This window comes from Eretmochelys imbricata, chromosome 1 (genome assembly GCF_965152235.1).
Source record: "Eretmochelys imbricata isolate rEreImb1 chromosome 1, rEreImb1.hap1, whole genome shotgun sequence".
In the NCBI taxonomy this organism is placed as follows: domain Eukaryota; kingdom Metazoa; phylum Chordata; order Testudines; family Cheloniidae; genus Eretmochelys; species Eretmochelys imbricata.
The window spans coordinates 240,524,234-240,542,529 of record NC_135572.1 but is presented as its reverse complement, the minus strand read 5'-3'; the positions used below and the strand labels follow the sequence as shown (position 1 = coordinate 240,542,529).

General features: G+C 45.3%; 1 protein-coding gene across 1 annotated transcript in view; it reads left to right on the top strand.

The window, feature by feature from the left end:
- ST8SIA1 (ST8 alpha-N-acetyl-neuraminide alpha-2,8-sialyltransferase 1) overlaps positions 1–18,061 on the top strand; it is a 159,786-nt gene extending 141,725 nt beyond the window's left edge. The window contains exon 5 of the mRNA XM_077807471.1: positions 17,575–18,061. Within this exon, the coding sequence (XP_077663597.1) occupies positions 17,575–18,061 (487 nt within the window). The remainder of the gene's footprint in view (positions 1–17,574) is intronic.
- Positions 18,062–18,296: the final 235 nt, after the last annotated feature.

The window sequence follows — 18,296 nt, the reverse complement described above, 5'->3', positions numbered from 1 at the left end:
AGCCTGAGGCGTGGCCCCAGGAGCAGTGGGCCAGCATTCTTGCCCCTTTTTTGTGTGAAGAAGCCCAGAAGGCCTACTTTGACTTACCTGCCACGGATGCCACTGACTATACCCGTCTGAAAGCAGAGATCCTAGCACAATCAGGGTAATGGCAGCGGTAAGGGCCTAGAGGTTCCATGAATGGCAATACCAGGAGAACAAACCCCCGAGGTCCCAGCTATTTGACCTCATACACCTCGTGCGGAAGTGGTTACAGCCCGAGGTGTGCAGCCTGGAGGAGATTTTGGAGACCCTGGTCATGGACCATTACATGTGGGGACTGCCGCCAGATTTCTGCAAATGGGTAGGCCAGAATGATTCGTCCACCTATGACGAGATGATCACGGTGGTAGAAAGATGGATGACATCCAGGGAACTGACCTGACTACCCAAGGAAGGCCCCTTTCGAAGCAAGCATCTGACCCCAACCCTGGAAGGTTGGGTAGCCAAACCCCCAGGGAGTCCTAGATGGAAGAAGGGGGGGGAACCCCGATACTAAACCCCCTAAGCCCCAGGATAGGGGAGTGATTAAAAGCAATTATAGATGTTATGCATGTGGGGAGTGGGGACACATAGCAGCACAGTGTCCCATCACCGAGGAGCCTATGCAATGTAACTTGGGGGATTGGGAGGTCCCATGCTCCCTTATCCAACTCGCGGGGGTCACATTAGCCCCGCATAATTACACCAGGTCAGTGAAGATAAATGGAGCAGAGACTACAGCGCTTGTGGACTCTGGGAGTGCTATCACCCTCATATCGGGTAAGCTGGTAAAAAGTAGTCAGCTGCTACAAGCCAAACGCGTAGCAGTGACGTGTGTGCGTGGGGCCATGAGCCATTACCCCACCATCCCGGTGGAGATAGAGGTTCAGGGGAACCCCATTGAGGTGACTGTGGGTGTAGTTCCTAAACTCCCATATCCTGTAGTCATTGGGAGGGACTATCCAGGATTTGATCATTTACTCCCCCCGGAGAAGCTGGAGGGAGGTGGGGACCCTGAGGACAGCAACTCATCACTGGGGGAATGTCAACCCCCAATGTTCGCTGAGATTTCTCAGGATCTGTTCTCAGCCCCCCGAAACACCTGGAAGACAAAAAAAGAAAGGAAGGCCGCAAAGGCCTTGGGAACCCAGATCCTGACCCGGAGCCAGAAGACCGCCGTAGTAGGCAGATGGATGCGAGCAGCCAACAGAGAAACTTCCACCACAGAAGGTGAGCCAGAGGCTGCCCCCAGCCATGATGGTGGCGAGCCATTGGAAGAAGCAGAAACTGGCCCCTGGGAGCTTGGGCAGGTTAGTCTGGGAGAGAGACTTTCGGGCGGGACCAGGCAGAGGACCCCAGATATGATAACGCCAGGAAATAGGTGGCCGAGATCGATGGGATACCTGTGGATGGGAAGGTCCGGGGTCCTGGACCTTACTTTATAGTGAAGAAAGATCTCCTGTACCGCGTGGTGCAAATGCAGGAGCAAGAGATACAACAACTTCTGGTGCCATGAAAATATCAATAAGCCATATTGAGTCTCACCCACAGTCACCTGTTTGGAGGGCACCTAGGGGTAGAGAAAACCCAGGCACAGATCCTGTGGAGGTTCTTCTGGACAGGAGTACATGAAGATGTCCGACGATACTGCACCTCTTGTCTGGAGTGTCAGTTACATAGCCCTCACCCACAAATGAGAGCTCCTTTGATACCTCTTCCAATAATAGAGGTTCCTTTCAAACGGATAGCCATGGATCTGGTAGGGCCCATAGAGAAGACAACTCGGGGCCATCAACATGTGCTTGTTGTACTGAACTATGCAACCCGGTACCCGGAAGCTGTTCCCCTACGCAACATAGCTTCCAAGACAATAGCTAAGGAGCTAGTACAGATCTTTGCCCGGGTTGGGCTACCCAAGGAGATATTGACTGATCAAGGGACACCTTTCGTGTCCAAGTTGATGAAAGATCTCTGTTTGTTGCTCCATGTACAAACCCTACAGACCTTTGTATACCACCCGCAAACAGATGGCCTTGTGGAAAGGTTCAATAGGACCCTCAAGGCCATGATCAGGAAAGTGGTGAGCCAGGATGGGAAAGCGTGGGATACCCTATTGCCTTACCTCACCTTCGCCATCCGGGAGGTTCCACAAGCCTCCACGGGTTTCTCTCCATTTGAACTAATATATGGGCGCCATGCCCGGGGCATATTGGATAGAGCCAGAGAAGCCTGGGAAGAGGAGCCAAATCCCGGAAGGAACATAGTTGAGCATGTACTGCAGATGAGAGATCGGATAGCCCGAGTTACGCCCATTGTACGGGAACACTTGGAGAGAGCACAGGAGACCCAACGAACCCATTATAATCGCCAAGCGAAGCTTCGATGGTTCCAACCAAGGGATCGGGTGATGGTACTGGTGTCCACAGCAGAAAGTAAACTGTTGTCCCAGTGGCAGGGACCCTATGAAGTAATCGAAGCCGTGGGAGAGGTGAACTATAAGGTGCAGCAGCCAGGCCGCTGGAAACTGGAGCAAGTTTACCACATCCATCTTCTAAAACCTTGGCACAATCGAGAGGCATGCTTAGTCATCCAGAAGACCCTTCCCCAGGAGGATAACTTACACGAGCAAGTGAGGATATCATCCAACTTGACACCGATCCAAAAGGTCGAGGCAGCCAACATGATTAATCGCAACAGAGATGTGTTCTCTTCAAAACCAGGGCGGACGACTGAGACCTATCACCATATCCGCACGATCCCCAGAGCCAAGGTAACACTGAGACCCTACCGAATCCCAGCAGTCAAAAGAGAAGAAATCAAGGCCGAAGTAAAGAAAATGTTAGAATTAGGGGTTATTGAAGAATCTTACAGTCAGTGGTCCAGTCCAATTGTTCTAGTGCCTAAACCTGACGGTACCATGAGATTCTGTAATGACTTTCGCTGACTGAATGAAATATCCCAGTTTGATGCATACCCCATACCACGCATCAATGAACTGGTTGACTGACTGGGTAGTGCCCGATCTGACAAAAGGGTACTGGCAGATTCCTTTGACCAAAGAAGATAAAGAAAAGACAGCGTTCTCCACCCTGGACGGGCTATTCCAGTACACCGTCCTCCCTTTTGGGCTACATGGGGCCCCGGCCACATTCCAGTGCCTCATGGATAAGCTGCTGCGCCCCCATGCTAGTTATGCAGCTGCATACCTAGATGATGTCGTCATCCATACGCCAGACTGGGGAACCCACTTGGAGAAAGTTGAGGCAGTACCGCACACCTTAAGGCGGACTGGCCTCACTGCTAATCCCGCTAAATGCCCCCTAGGACTAGCAGAGGCTAGGTACCTGGGATATATTTTGGGAAGGGGCATAGTGAAGCCCCAAATGAACAAGCTAGAGGCAATTCAAAACTGGCCCCGGCCAACCCAAAAGAAGCAAGTCTGCACTTTCCTAGGCATGGTAGGCTACTATCGACGTTTTATTCCCCACTTGGCCACTAGGGCAAGTCCCCTAACGGACCTGGTGAAGGCCCGAGGTCCAGACATGGTAAAGTGGACCGACGCAGCAGAGGGGGCATTCACAGACCTTCGGACGGCCCTCTGTAATGACCCCATACTCATAGCCCTGGACTTTAACAAGGAATTTATTTTACAAACAGATGCTTCTGAGGTGGGGTTGGGGGCGGTTCTGTCGCAAATGGTGGGAGAAGAGGAACACACAGTCCTCTACCTAAGCAGGCTTCTCCCAAGAGAACAGAAATACGCAGTAGTCGAGAGAGAATGCCTTGCTGTCAAATGGGCTATGGAGACACTGCGTTATTACCTCTTAGGCCAGCTATTTACTCTTATGACGGACCATGCATCCCTCCAGTGGATGCAGCGGAATAAGGAAAAGAATGCAAGGGTCACCAGGTGGTTCTTATCCCTCCAACCATTCCAGTTCCACATACGGCACAGGGCTGGATGCCACCATGGCAACACTGATGGTCTGTCACGAGCATACTGCCTGGCATCTCAAGTTGCCCAACTCTATGGTGCTGAGTAGGGGGGGAGGATATGTGACGGGGCAAGGCCAGATGGCTATAGAAAAGTAGTGGGAGATAGATATATTAGTTCCAGGCTAAACAAATCCCTGGTACCAGGATAAGTGAAATGGCAGCTGCTTCCAGGTCAATTAAGACACCTGGGGCCAATTAAGAACTTTCCAGAAGGCAGGGAGAATGCTAGGTTGAGTGAGACACCTGAAGCCAATCAGGGACTGGCTGAAACTAGTTAAAAGCGTCCCAGTTAGTCAGGTGGGGGTGGATGTCAGGAGCTGTGGGAGGAAGTTGTGCTGTTGGAGAGGCTGAGTAGTACACACCATATCAGACAAAAGGAAGGAGGCCCTGAGGTAAGGGTGAAGTGGAGCTTGAGGAAGTGGGGGCTACTGTGGGGAAGTAGCCCACGGAATTGTACATGTCATGTTTCTAAAAGGTCAGCTACCATAGCTGATATTATTAGGGTCCCTGGGCTGGAGCCCGGAGTAGAGGGCGGGCCTGGGCTCCCCCCTTTGCCCACCCTCCCCCCCCCGCCCCTGATTAATCACTGAGACTAAGAAACAACAGAGACTGTGCAAGGGAGGATAGCTTCTCCTCATCTCCCTCGCTGGCTTATGATGAAAATGGCTCAGTAGACTGTGACCCTTATCTCTAGAGAGAGAAGGGTTATGTGGAGGGTCACAGTAAGCCTCTGAGGCTAGCAAAATCCGCCAGGAAAAGCAGGACCCACGGAGACCAGGACAGAGCTTTTTCACAATTGTTAATTTTTGCTCATATTTCTAAACTCTTTAGGTGCCTTTGTATTATTTCTCTTTCCTAGAGACATTTATCCAAATTTAATACCACCTGGAAATATCACTAGCATGCTGCTTATTTTCCCTTCCAAATCACAATGCTGTGTTGCCTGCTAGACACCTTCACCCATCTCAATATAACATTGTCCGTCACTGTTGGATATTTAAAACACAATGAATTTCAAGGACATAAAGAGTGGATTGGTCATTTTTGCTCTCTTCCGATTCCCTTCAACAGACATAACTGATTGCAGCGACAGTCTGGTCCAGTGCTCAGTGATGTCAATGGGAGCTAGATCAATCCCTTATCAGTAATGTTGATGATGCACAAAGTGTAATAGAATCCAGTGCTCTCCCTCTTAGATGTGTGATTTTCAGGGCCAACAGGAGTAAGCAAGCAATAAAAACTTAACTTTGTCCTTAAAATCAGTAGCTATGGCTCTGAATATAGCCAGTCTGTTGAATAATAAGTTACTGTTTTCATGTACACTCACTTTTTTGGGTAGAATTGCACTTTTCAGGCTATAATTCCATCTTGGGTGCACCATAACATGAGCAAACCTCTCTAGCTTTGCCTTGATTCATGCCAGAAAAAGCATTTGATAGAGTAAAGGCAGAGGTAAAATATTTTTTTACTTTGGAAAATGTCCCAACTATACATATAAAATGATGGGGTCTCAATTAGCTGTTACCATTCACGAAAGTGATCTTGGAGTGATTGTGGATAGTTCTCCGACAACATCCACTCAATGTGCAGCGGCAGTCAAAAAAGCTAATAGAATGTTGGGAATCATTAGGAAAGGGATAGATAAGACAGAAAATATCGTATTGCCCGTATATAAAACCATGGTCTGCCCACATTTTGAATACTTCGTGCAGATGTGGTCGCCCCATCTCAGATAAGATATATTGGAATTGGAAAAGGTACAGAAAAGGGCAACAAAAATTATTAGGGGTATGGAACAGCTGCCATCTGACGAGAGATTAATAAGACTGGGACTTTCCAACTTGGAAAAGAGACTGGGGGGATATGGTCGAAGTTTATAAAACCATGACTGGTGTGGGGAAAGTAAATAAGGACATGTTAATTACTCCTTCTCATAACACAAGAACTAGGGGTCACCAAATGAAATTAATAGACAGCAGGTTTAAAACAAACAAAAGGAAGTATTTCTTCACACAACACACAGTCAACCTGTGGAACTCTTTGCTAGAGGATGTTGTGAAGGACAAGACTATAACAGAGTTCAAAAAAGAATAAATTAATGGAGGATAGGTCCATCAGTGGCTATTAGCCAGGACGGACAGGGATAGTTTCCCTAGCCTCTGTTTGCCAGAAGCTGGGAATGGGTGAGAAGGGATGGATCACTTCATGATTACCTGTTCTGTTCATTCCTTCCGAAGCACCTAGCATTGACCACAGTCAGACAGGATACTGGGCTAGATGGACCTTTGGTCTGACCCAGTATGGCCATTCTTATGTTCACTTTAACATCTTCCAGGCTCTGTTGCAAACAGTGTTCTCAAGAGCAGTGGTTAGAGGTATATTGTATTGCTTATACTTAGAGGTTACTCAGGATACTTGGAACAAAACTTTCCACTGAGAGCACTGTGCCTTCCTCCCATGCCTATGTAGTGAGCTTTCCTGTAATCCTGAATGACAGATAAGAATTGTTTTGTTTAATTACTGTTTCACTGAGTTATTTTCCATCATGAATGACTTACAAGATGCTCCTACAGTATCAGCTGAACACTTTAGTTATCCCCAACCTGACTGACAGGCCTTTACTATCCTGCTTTGGTTTTATGTAAGTAACATTGATAAATAATGATTAAGTTAGTATCTTTGCTATCTTGACATTTTGGGTAAAGCATTACAGAATAATGTATAGTTAGTGGTATATTGTTGTTCATAGGGAGTGTACATGGCATATATCAGTGCTATAGACATAGTGTCATCCTTATGGGATATTAGACTTCGTACATCCTTATGGGATACCTTCTACAGAAAGAAAGTGTCTAAAATCATATTGGTTCTGGGAACATCAACTCTAAATGCTGGTATCATGTTCACTCACCTAAGTCCTGTGTCCATGGCGGTTGATCAGCATGACCCTGATCCCTATCGATCCATATATATCTGAATGCCTCCTTGCTATTACTTCTGGAGTGACCGGTTTTGTAGCAAGTGTTGCGGTGCCATGGATTGGAACAGCAGTTTGAATGAAGTACTATTAAAGATGAAGAGGTTGGTCCTTTACTTCTGTGGAGGAAATATTTTATAAGTGTGACTGGCCTGGGATTTTGCATTTTAAATTCAAATGGACCTTAAAAAGGCAGAAAAGTCAGCAACCAATAGCAAACATACACAAAGACAAAATTTTGTTCAAAAAATAAAAATTCTCCAAACAGAGAGAGGGCCAGCATCCTCCTTATCATAAATAACATTACGATAATATTGTCCTCTGGTACCACAGTGCTAGTTAGGGAGTCTCTGTGGCTTAGCAGTTTCGTTTTATGGACAAGTTGATACCCAGTCTCAGTATTTATATGATAACAGAACTGGTATCATGGTACCATTATAAACTTAGATGCAGCCATTCATAAAATAAACAGAATGTGATTATGATTAAAAAGTTAAGGTGAGTGAACAGTGACAGTACTATAATTATTTTCTTTTTTAAATACAAGAGAAAAAACTGTGGCATCTCAAATATCACTCTATGGTAACAGGTAACAAATATTGACTTTTATCGGGTGACTACTATAGGTTACACAGGCTATATGGAAAGCCAAAGCATTTTGTTATGAGTGTATTGGTTTGAATAACATAATGACTCACATGAACTTTTTTGCACAAAGCTCAACCAGGTCTGTGAAAGTTTGGTTTCATCAGGGTCTAGATTGTGCTCAGACACCTCAGAGATAAGAACCTAAATAGAATTAGATTAGAATGTGGAGAAGTACCACCAAAATACCTCAGAAAATACTATTCTCCTATTTCTGGCTTGGCTGAAAGCACAGATGCTGGAAATCTTGAGATCACTGAGATTTCCAGACCAAAGATATATGCATACCCTTGGATAAGATTAAATAGCTAAGCTGATTTGCTGGTACTCTGACCAGTCTTTATTCATAATAGCTTTTTTTGTTGCAGAAGAAAACTGAAACCTGGCAAATGCCATCGTTCCACTGGTGCTGAACAAATCTGCACTAAGAAAAAACAGAATGAGCTGAAAAAAATCAGTGTTATTTTGCATAGTGCAGATTAATGGAGGGGAGTGTAGGTAGTTCTCATGGAAGAATTCCTTCAGTAAGAAATAACAAGTGGAAATTAAGCCCACTCACTGAATGCTGCCAGTAGTAAATAAATTAACAATGGTAATTCTCTACAGGCAGAGTAGGTGGGTGGAGAAATTGATTAAACACTGTTTTGTTTTCTTGAATAATCAAATTATGTCCAGTTGGTCACAAAGAGAATATGAGCGGAAAGTACACTAGAAGGATCCTATTAATTTTTACATCATCTCTTTGTTAGCATTTACCTCACTAGTAGTAGCAACCAGTCATCTGTCACCTAATGAATAAATAGCAATACACGTGCTTATGGTTCTTATGCCAATGAAGGAGCTGGATTAGTGTAAAGGAAAATGTGGAATTGACCCATCCCCTTGTTGTATGATTTAAACTACTCTTATGCACTGAAGTTACTCAGTGTGTTCTCAGTTTTGAAAATTTTGCCCCATATTTAGGAGGCGTAGCAGAGACTTAAAACTGTCTACTGTGCAAATGCAAATTTTTGGTTTGCTTTGGTATTTTAGCATCAGTATTTTTCAAATGTAGAAAAGCATCCACTCCTTGCTGAGGACTATTCAGTTTAGAGGTTTCAAAATTTGGTTGTGGAAGAAGGTATTTTTGTCTTTCTCAGCATTGTAAATGAAAAGTGGCTACTATGGATTTTGTGCAGATTTACCCAAGGGAGGAGGGGAACTAAAGTTCAGGCTGAGACCAAACCTGAAAAACTTCAGTGCTTTGGAAAGGTATGAATGACTGACAGAAAGTCATCTATATGGAAGGACCATACCATATTGGGTTAGATTGGGCCTCTAGGGGTGTCAAGTAATTGCTCTGCCTCAAGAGTGCTGGGATTAATTTTTACTCAGAGAGTCAGAATTCCTCTCTTGCTCCCGAGTGAAATAAGTTACTGCAGCCCTTCAAAGGGAACAGCTTACTCTCCCTCCTTGTTCCTGTCCAGAGAGCAGCATTGGCCTAGTCAGTGCTCTGTCTACTCACCCCTCCCTGCTCATTTCCTGCCCAGTTGCTTGCTGGGAGGAGGATCTGGAGAGCAGGGGCAGGGCTGTGTATCAGGCTTGGACCTAAGATCCCTGGCAGGCTCAGCATGGGAACGCAGAGAGGTCTTACTTGACTGAGTAAGACAATGGTATAATGTAGCCTGTTAGAATTTCATACCTCAAAGCATGTGCAATAATTAAAGTTTTAAAAAATCTTTGTTTTTTTAGAATTTCAAAACTCTTTACCTGAGCACTTTCACCAGACTATAAGGGGATTGTTCTCTCAGCAGAAACCTATTGCTGATGTGACACCATTGCTGTGCTACCTAACAGATTATACTCTGCAAAACTCTCAGTGTCTTACTCAATACTGTGCAAAGCTCAGCCCAAGTTCCCTGTGATTTCAAAGCAGTTATGGGCTCATTCATGGTTTGATATGGATACCATATGAAACGTGGTAGTAGTGAAGACAATTTTGCCTGCCTTTGGCTTTGAAGCTTGAAATTAAGTGGCATGATGTGGTGCAGGTCAAAACCAAACACAAGGTTTGCACAAACCCCTGCCAGCTGAAACCATTGAGTTTAGCACACATCTAAGGTGCGTGTTGCAGCGGGGTGGGAGTCAAGGGTTGGGCTGAGGTTTGAACATTATGAGATATAAAGAGAAAATAGTTTTAAACCAATAATGACATAAATGTTCTGTTCTCCTGGCTGTTGGGGAGCTTCAGGGCATATGCTGCAGGTGAAGGAATTTTGTGTAAACAGCTTGCAGGTCACCTTTAAGAAGAAATTGCTGATCTCCTGATTGGTTCTGGTGGTGTACTGCAGCTGCAATTTTTGGATACCTGCTTTGCTTAGTACTTTGCTTACTTAGTACGTTAGCACCTAAAACTGCAGAGAAAGGCATGAGAAATAACCCAGTGGAACATCTGGCACGCATTGAATAGACCATTTTCCTGACTCACTAGATTTTTGAATTGGGAGTCATTAAGCAAACTAATACTACCTGATGCAAATTGTTTATGCCTTTGAAGCTACAATCCTAGTTTCTTTCATTAAACAGCAGATGGAAGTGGATGTAGCTGGTGAAAAGAAATGCTTTCTTCCTGTTGGAGCTTCCTTGTGATGGCCCCTATATTTTTCCTCACTTCATGCCTTCAGTTCTGTCATTGCCAATTCACATTTCTTCTGTCTAGTTAAACACCCAGCATTCAGGAATTGTAAATGTTAACATTGAATGAACACTCCTTTGTGTGCATGCGTTATGGTACAGGCTTTTAGTACATGTCCACAAATTGCTTCTCAGATAATATAATGTAGTAGAGTGTGTTCTACAATTTTAGATACTTATGAATATCCCTAAAATAACTTGGATCTTGTAATTATAGACTGAGGGCCAGATCCTCAGCGTATATAAATCCGTGTAGCTCCAGAGAAGTCAGGCTGATTTACACTAGCCCTGAATTGTAACTATAACATTTTCTGACTTGATTTTGCATTATGAAAAATGCTTTAATGTTTTAAAAATATTAAGTTTCTAGGACTTTCTTTGTCAGTTGGGGGGGAGGGTGAAGAAAGGTCCTGCATTTTCTAACTAACAATCCCCACTCTGTTAGTGTTGCAAGTTAAGGGACGGATTGATCAGAATGCTCAGGGTTCTTTGCACTGCTCTGACAATACAAAGCAGCCACTGAGTGTAACTGCAGCGTGTTGGCCTGGCAGCGGTCGAGCAAGACAAAGCTGGCTTCGAGACAGAGTTTAATCATGTAAAAATGCCTCTGTTCCCCTCTCACACCCAGAGGCAGATTAGGGTTTTGTGGGGCCCTGGTTCAGAGCAAGTGGGGGCCCCTCCTCACCCCTTCTGCTTGCAGTCGCTCTCTTCTCCTCCCCCCTCCCCCGGCGCTCCTGCAGGGGACATGGGAGTGGGGCGGGAGGGCTTGCCCTGCTCTGCCTGCTCGGCGCTCCTGCTGGGGAGCAGAGTCAGGGCACAGGGGCTTGCTCTGCTCTGCCCGTCGCTCCTTGCAAGCCCCTGTGCTCTGGCCCCGCTCCCCAGCAGGAGCACCGGGTGGGAGGAATAGGTCAAGGTGCTGGGATGCCCATTTTTCCGGGGTCCCCCAATTGGCTGGGGCCCTCGGCACGGGCCCTGCTGGCCCAGTGGCTAATGCGCCACTCCCCATACCACATCCTTGTATGTAAAACAAAAGGGAACTTCAGTAAGGTACTGCAAGAACCCCAAATGCATCACTATTTTAAGATGTATTTTGGACTGTTCCTGTTGAATGAAATGCTAACAGTCAAGTCTACTGTCCTGATACTCAGCTACCTTTGTGCTATTTGTCCTGCTCTGCTGTGACAGGCTGTGCAGCCAACATAACTACCATTGGAAGATGCTTAAGAAGCATAATGCTATCAGAATTGTTCCTGCCCCGCAATCTCTCCCAGCAGCCAGTATAGGGGGCATAGCTCAGGGTGGCGAGGTGAGTCAGTGAGCATGGCAGTGGCTATCCTGTGTATCAGTGATCCCTAGCTATCCTAATGGTGTCATTCAGAGAAGACTTCAAGCCAGTTAGCTCAGGATCAGAGAAGCATAAAGGTGGCTTAAAGCCACTTTGCAACCAATGCTTTCTGGAGCTCCCACTAGGGTTGCCAACTCTGACTGAAGCTATTCCGGGAGATACCCCTCCCCTCCCCACCCCATGACGTAATGTCATTTTCTTAAAATATCTGTGTAGCGAAGTGAGACTCACTGGCGCGGCACCTCCTGCTGATCATCTGGGAATTAGCTCTTTTCCAGCATACGGAGCACGCTTACAGGCCAGTTCCTCGCCTGCCTCAGGCCTCTCCATGTCCCTCCCACACCCCGGTGCCCTTTACCTCAGGGTTCTGCCCCTGCAATACCCCCACACTCTGGGTCTCCCCTCCCAGGGGAACCCCCAACCCTCTAAAGCCCCCTTGCCTCATTAGCTACTGCCAGTTATCACCTAGCCTCCACTCACTGGGGCAGACTGCAGTCTGTAAAGGCCACTCATCATTGGCAAGGGGTTAGGACAGAGGTGGGCAAACTACAGCCAGCGGGCCACATCCGGCCCGCGGGACCGTCTTGCCCAGCCCAGCCCCAAGCTCTCAGGTGGGGTGGCTAGCCCCCTGCCCCTCCCCCGTTGTCACCCTTCTGCAGCGCTCTGGGCAGTGGGGCTGCGTGCTCGTGCAGGGCAGTGCGGCAGCGTGTCTGGCTCTGGCCAGGTGGCGCGGCTGCCAGACATGCTGCTCTGAGCGGCATGGTAAGGGGGCCAGGGGCAGAGGGTTGGATAAGGGGCAGGGGTTCCCAGGAGGCAGTCAAGGCACAGGGAACAGGGGCAGTTGGATAGGCGTGGGAGTCCCAGAGAACCTATCCAGGAGCAGGGGTGTGGATAGGGGTTGGGGCAGTCAGGGAGTGGTTGGATAGCGAGTGGGAGTCCCGGGGGTCCGGTCAGTACAAAGTTGTGATCTCATATTGATATGTCATTCTCTGCTGCTCCCCCTAGATGCATTGACATCAATAGTCAGAGAGCACAATACTTAGGGTGCCCCACAGCCGGTGCACATCACCATAACTCCTGTGTCTTCAGTGACTCTATAGTGATGTGCACCAACTCAGAGTCTGTCCCTATGAGTTGACACTTGCCATGTGTTGCTGACTGGAGAACTTTCACTGAAGAAGCAATCTTGTTCACGGTCACAACCAAGAGCTAATACATCCCGCAAGTGAACTGTCTCAAACCTATTAAGAGATGATAGAATTCTGGTGAAAGCAGTCTTCCTGCTTCCACTCAATATAGTCCAGGTACTAGGGCTTGTTTTGCAAGTCACTCTTAACTCTCATTGTCTTCAGGAGATGCTCACTACCCTGCAGAATCTGGCTACTACTGTACATAAATGTTAGGCCCTCTTTATGTGTATGTAAGTATACAGTTGTGTGTACATGTGCACACTGCAAAAGGTCAAAGCATGGCTCTATGCGCTTAGTTATTCGTTATTCAAAACCAAAGTGGGATGAATGGTGGGAAATGGGCTGCGTGCAATAATCTCCTATACTGGCAGAGAGTTGGACTGAATGATCTAATTAGTCTTTTCCATTTCTGACCTTTGTGACTCTGATTGATTGAGCAGGACTGCTGGTAGGATGGTGGTTAGCTGGTTGAAGGCATTGGTAATGAACCTGTCACCTTTAGTTCATCATTTTAAATCTAGCTCAGGTTGACAGAGATTGAAAGAACCCAGTTTCACATTTCCTGCAAACACAGAGCTCAGTACATGGGGATATTGCATTCGCAAGGAAAGCGGCATTAGGTCCAGAGTCACTACCATCTGGTGGCTGTTAAATGGTCTGTGTGAAATGAGGTAGTTGCGGTCACTTCAGTTCCTAGTAGACAGATGTCCACATAGCATAAGAATTGCCTCCATAATCAGCAATATTTTCTGCAGGGGTTCCATCCATATAGAAATTCCAGCAGAGGAGTCAAGAATTGAATTTGTATGGAGATTGAAAAATCTGCTGACCCCAGAAGCGGTTGCTCTTGTTCAGTGCTGAATCATACTTGGGGGAGGGGGTGTGTGGAAGCTCACCCCTACCACTGGTACAGCTGTATCTCCAGCTTCTGATAGGATGTTTTACCTTTTTGTGGCTGAAGTTAGAGCTACCATTTGAGGAGAAAGTAACAACAGTGGGTGGCTGTGTAAGGGGAGGAGCTGCAGAGCTGGTTGGGAAATAAGCTAATCCTTAGCTGGTCCTGCTTTGTGAGATCAAAGTGTTGCAGCGGTAACCAATGCAGCCATTTGTTCATACCAGCATCAGGGGTCTCAGTCTGCATTTGCCAACCTTTTTGCCCCTATTGTATCTGGTACAGTTTTGATGGAGAGGGCCAGAATGTGTGGCCAGTTCCTCATAGGTGTTCAGGGGCTGGACACAAATGCATTCTTGTGCTCACCTGAGCTCAATGCCTGTACTAGGTTAGCAGCAGTGGTGCTGCTAGAATCCCTGAAAGGAGCAGGGAGAAGACATGTCCCTACCCCTCCCTCTGCAATGGGCAGCAGAGCTGGTCAGTGGAGGAGGGAAGCACACACTCTGCCCCTTTGAGGTTGTAGCAGGAGGTGGTGTTCCCCCTGCATCCTGGGTGGACAGTATGCAATGCCTCCCAAAGCTCGCACTGGGGTATTGGGGTTTGCACAGCTACCAACATTAGCTTGTGCTTGTGAGGAGAATTATTATTATTATTTATTATTGTTTTGCCTCAAAATGTATCAGCCTAAATGTTCCAGAACTGGCCAGGATTCTTGCTTTTCCACATGGGTAGCGGGTGAACCCCTCATTCAGGGAGGCTTGCACTTTACTTGTGAAAACAAAGAACGAATAGCACTGGAGTACTGGCTTCTACAAATCATTATTGTGTGCATCAGCCTGTAAAGGGAAATGCAACTCCCCTTTGCACTCCTCTGCCAGTACACTGCAGTCATGGCTGACCTTCACATGCTTTATCAGTGTCTGCCAAATGCAATAAGCTTTATCAGAGGCTGCCAAATGCAATATACTATGCAATGAATTTATTGTCCTATTTGTCTATTTTGGTTGTGCTTAACCCCATTGCTAGACAAATAACTAGGCGGTAAATGCTCAAAAGAAAGTGATTTCCTTTTAGAATTAGGCTCAAGTGCACTCACAATGTTGGTGCCCATGGATGATCTATCATGTTTAGGTAGCCCTATCTGATAGGAGCTGTTAATCAACTGCTCCAGGTCAGCTAGTTTCATACTCAGACCAATGAGGTTTTTATTTTTATTTTTGTATGCTCATGTAGTGCCTCTCATTTCAAAACTGTTTACACAAAATTAGATCTCTTAAGACCCCTGTGAAGGAAATGTTTTTACACCCATCTTTCAGGCACAAAGATTACGATTTGCAGTATATCAGTGGCAGAGTGGGGAAGAGTAACCAGAAATCCTAGTTTTTCTGCTGTTTGGACTCTTATACAATGCCAGTATTAAATTGGACCTTATATGTCATTCCTATATAATGTAACACTTTTAAGACTGCTCAGTGTTTGAGAGGGGTAGGGTGCTATAAGTGGTAGAGAGAAGACAATATAAATTCTGTCTCTGAGAAAATATCAGCAATAACGTTTATGTATATAGGGTGCTTGTGTGTGAGAGAGAAAATAACTCAACTATTAGAAAAGGAGCTAATAATAGGGATGCTTTCTCTGATGTCTGTGCAGAAAATAATTTACTCTGTCCTGAGGCAATCAGAATTCATGCAGAAGGCAAGACATATGCAAACCCTAGCAGTGCAGTCCAAACTCCCACACCAAGCAAATGACTCCTGTAATTAAATAGGTTTGTCCACTGGGTCCTGAATATCATCCATGAAAAGTCTCTGACCTGTCAGGATGCCTCAATAGAGCATTTCAGTGTCAAACAATGGTACTTTGCCACTGTGCACCGTGGCGAGTGGAAGCGTGTATCCGAAACTAACCTAGAATTTCCTGCCAGAGTCACTTCATCTTGCATCTCTGGAAGTATTTAATTCCTCCGTATAGAGAGGTTACTTTTCATCAAAGAATACTACCTTGGACTAGATACCATGGGTGGAAGTCAAAAGTAATGTGAACCTTACTCATCAATAAGTGTTTGTCAGTTGTTTAAAAGTCTAACCTGATGTAATTTACATGTCAAGAGGTCAGAGGAGCCGTTTAGCAGAAAAAAAAATCTACACCATTTTAAACCATCTTGGTAGTTGCTAACAGGAGTCTTTTTACTTTAACTTGTACATTTTTCTGGCTCCTTAACTTGTAATCTAGAAATATAAACTACCTGTAAACCCACTTAACAACATTGCTCCATCTTGTATATTAATTCTGAGTTTAGCTCAGTCTGTTTGGTCTGTGGTGCCATTTATCCTAAACAACACATTGGCTTCCATGCAACTTGTTTTTGCCAAGTGCCAGGTCTTAAGAGTCCTTGTAGTTCCGGAAACAGAATTAGCAGCAGTGTTAACCTCTAACACCATATTTAAGCAATCATAAAGTTATAACAGAAACAAATGATGGATTGTGGCTTTATATATGCATTTTGGTTATATAAATATTTCTTACTGCTGTTGCTGTAGAATCTGAATGAGATCCTTTTAATTTAATTTTAATCACTATTAAGGAGCCAGAACAACAAGGATTTTTACTAGGGCTGGTAAAAAAAAAATTCTCTGTCCAAAAGTTTTCAGACAGAAAATTGGGTTTTGGATAAAAGGAAAATATTTGTTTTCCTGAAAAATCCTCACTCCCTGCTGCCCTTAGAAGACTGAAAACTCTTCAGTTGTTGGCAATTCAGCTGAAAAACCAAAACATTTTCAGTGAAATGTTAAAACTTTCTGCTAAAAATTTCAGTAAAATTTGTCAGTTTTCACAGGGTAAAAAAAAAATTTGACTGGATCTAATTTTTCTCTAAACAGGTACAACCCATTGCTACAATACACTTGCTTAATTTTCATTTATTTTGTATAAACCCTATCCCAAAATGCTTTTCATATTTCAGTTATACCTATACCTGACTTATGTCTCTCATTACTGTAGTACCTGAGTGTCTCCCAAACAATAATGGATTTTTCATTACCAAGCCCTGGAGGTACAGAAGTATCCTATGTTACAGAGGAGGAATTAAGGTACAGAGGTTGGGAGTACATCTACACTTCAACATGGCCATGGCTGGCCCAGGTCAGCTGACTCGGGCTCATGGGCCTCAGGTTACGGAGACTAAAAATTGAGGTGTCACTGTTTGGGCTCAAGCTGGAGCCTGGCTCTGAAACCCCAAAAGGGGGGAGGATCTCCGAGCCCAGACTATAGCCTGAGCCTGAACACTGACATTGCAATTTTTAGCCCTGCAACCCAATCCCTGTGAGCCTGAGTCAATTCGCCTGGGCTTTGAAACTCGGTGCCACAGGTTCTTTACTGCAGTGTAGACACACCCTCAGTGATTTGTCCAGAGTCACACAGGAAGTCTAGTCTTTAGCAGAGCTAAGAACCAAACTCTGCTCTCCTGAGTCACAGTCCAGTGCCTCAACTGCAAGCCCATTCTTTCTCCTGGACCTAAACAATAATAGCAGAGGGACAGAGAAATTCAGAGGCACAAGGAGAGAAAAGGTACATTTTCACATGAGATTTGAAAAGAAGTGAAGAGTTGGAGAGGAAAGATGCAGGAAGACAGGTCCAGATGGCATTGGAGAAAGGGACAGAGGAGACCAGTGTTAACAAGCATAGGGAATGGGTAGACACGATGGCAGAAACAGTCCACATGGTTGGCTAGAGAAAATCCATGCATAGTTGAAAATACAGGGAGGTTAGTTTTGAGCTGGATTCTGAAATGAACAGGAAAATATGTAACCCCCATGCCTTTGTTTTGTTTTCACAGATTCCAGAATCTGCTTTGGTCTAGAAAAACCTTTGTGGATAGTGTTAAAGTCTATAACCATAGCTACGTCTATATGCCAGCCTTCTCTATGAAGACAGGGACAGAGCCATCCCTACGGGTTTACTACACCCTGGAGGACTTTGGTGCCAACCAGACGGTGCTCTTTGCCAATCCCAACTTCCTCCGTGACATTGGCAAGTTTTGGAAGAGCAAAGGAATCCATGCCAAGCGGCTTTCAACAGGTCTCTTCCTTGTCAGCGCAGCCCTAGGTCTGTGCGAAGAAGTAACCATCTATGGCTTCTGGCCTTTTTCAGTGGACCTGCATGGAAGGTTTATCAGCCATCATTACTATGACAATGTGTTGCCTGATTCTGGGTTCCATGCCATGCCAGAAGAGTTTCTACAGCTCTGGTTTCTTCATAAAAATGGTGTATTGAGAATGCAGCTAGAACAATGTGAGGCCCCTTTACTCCAGTCCTCTGCTTAAGGACCATAAGGAAGGGCATGGGGGATCCTCTTCGTTTTAATTTCCATATTCTCCAAAAAGAAAAAAGAGAAGGGGAAAATATTTATGGATTTGCAGAGACCTTAAAGATGCTACTTGTTCCATTGATAACATGAAGGCCAAACAAGAGACAAGTCCTTACACACAGTGTTATGGAACAGAGAAATAAGTAGCTTTCATGGAATTCACTCTGCATAATTATGAAATTACTGTTGGA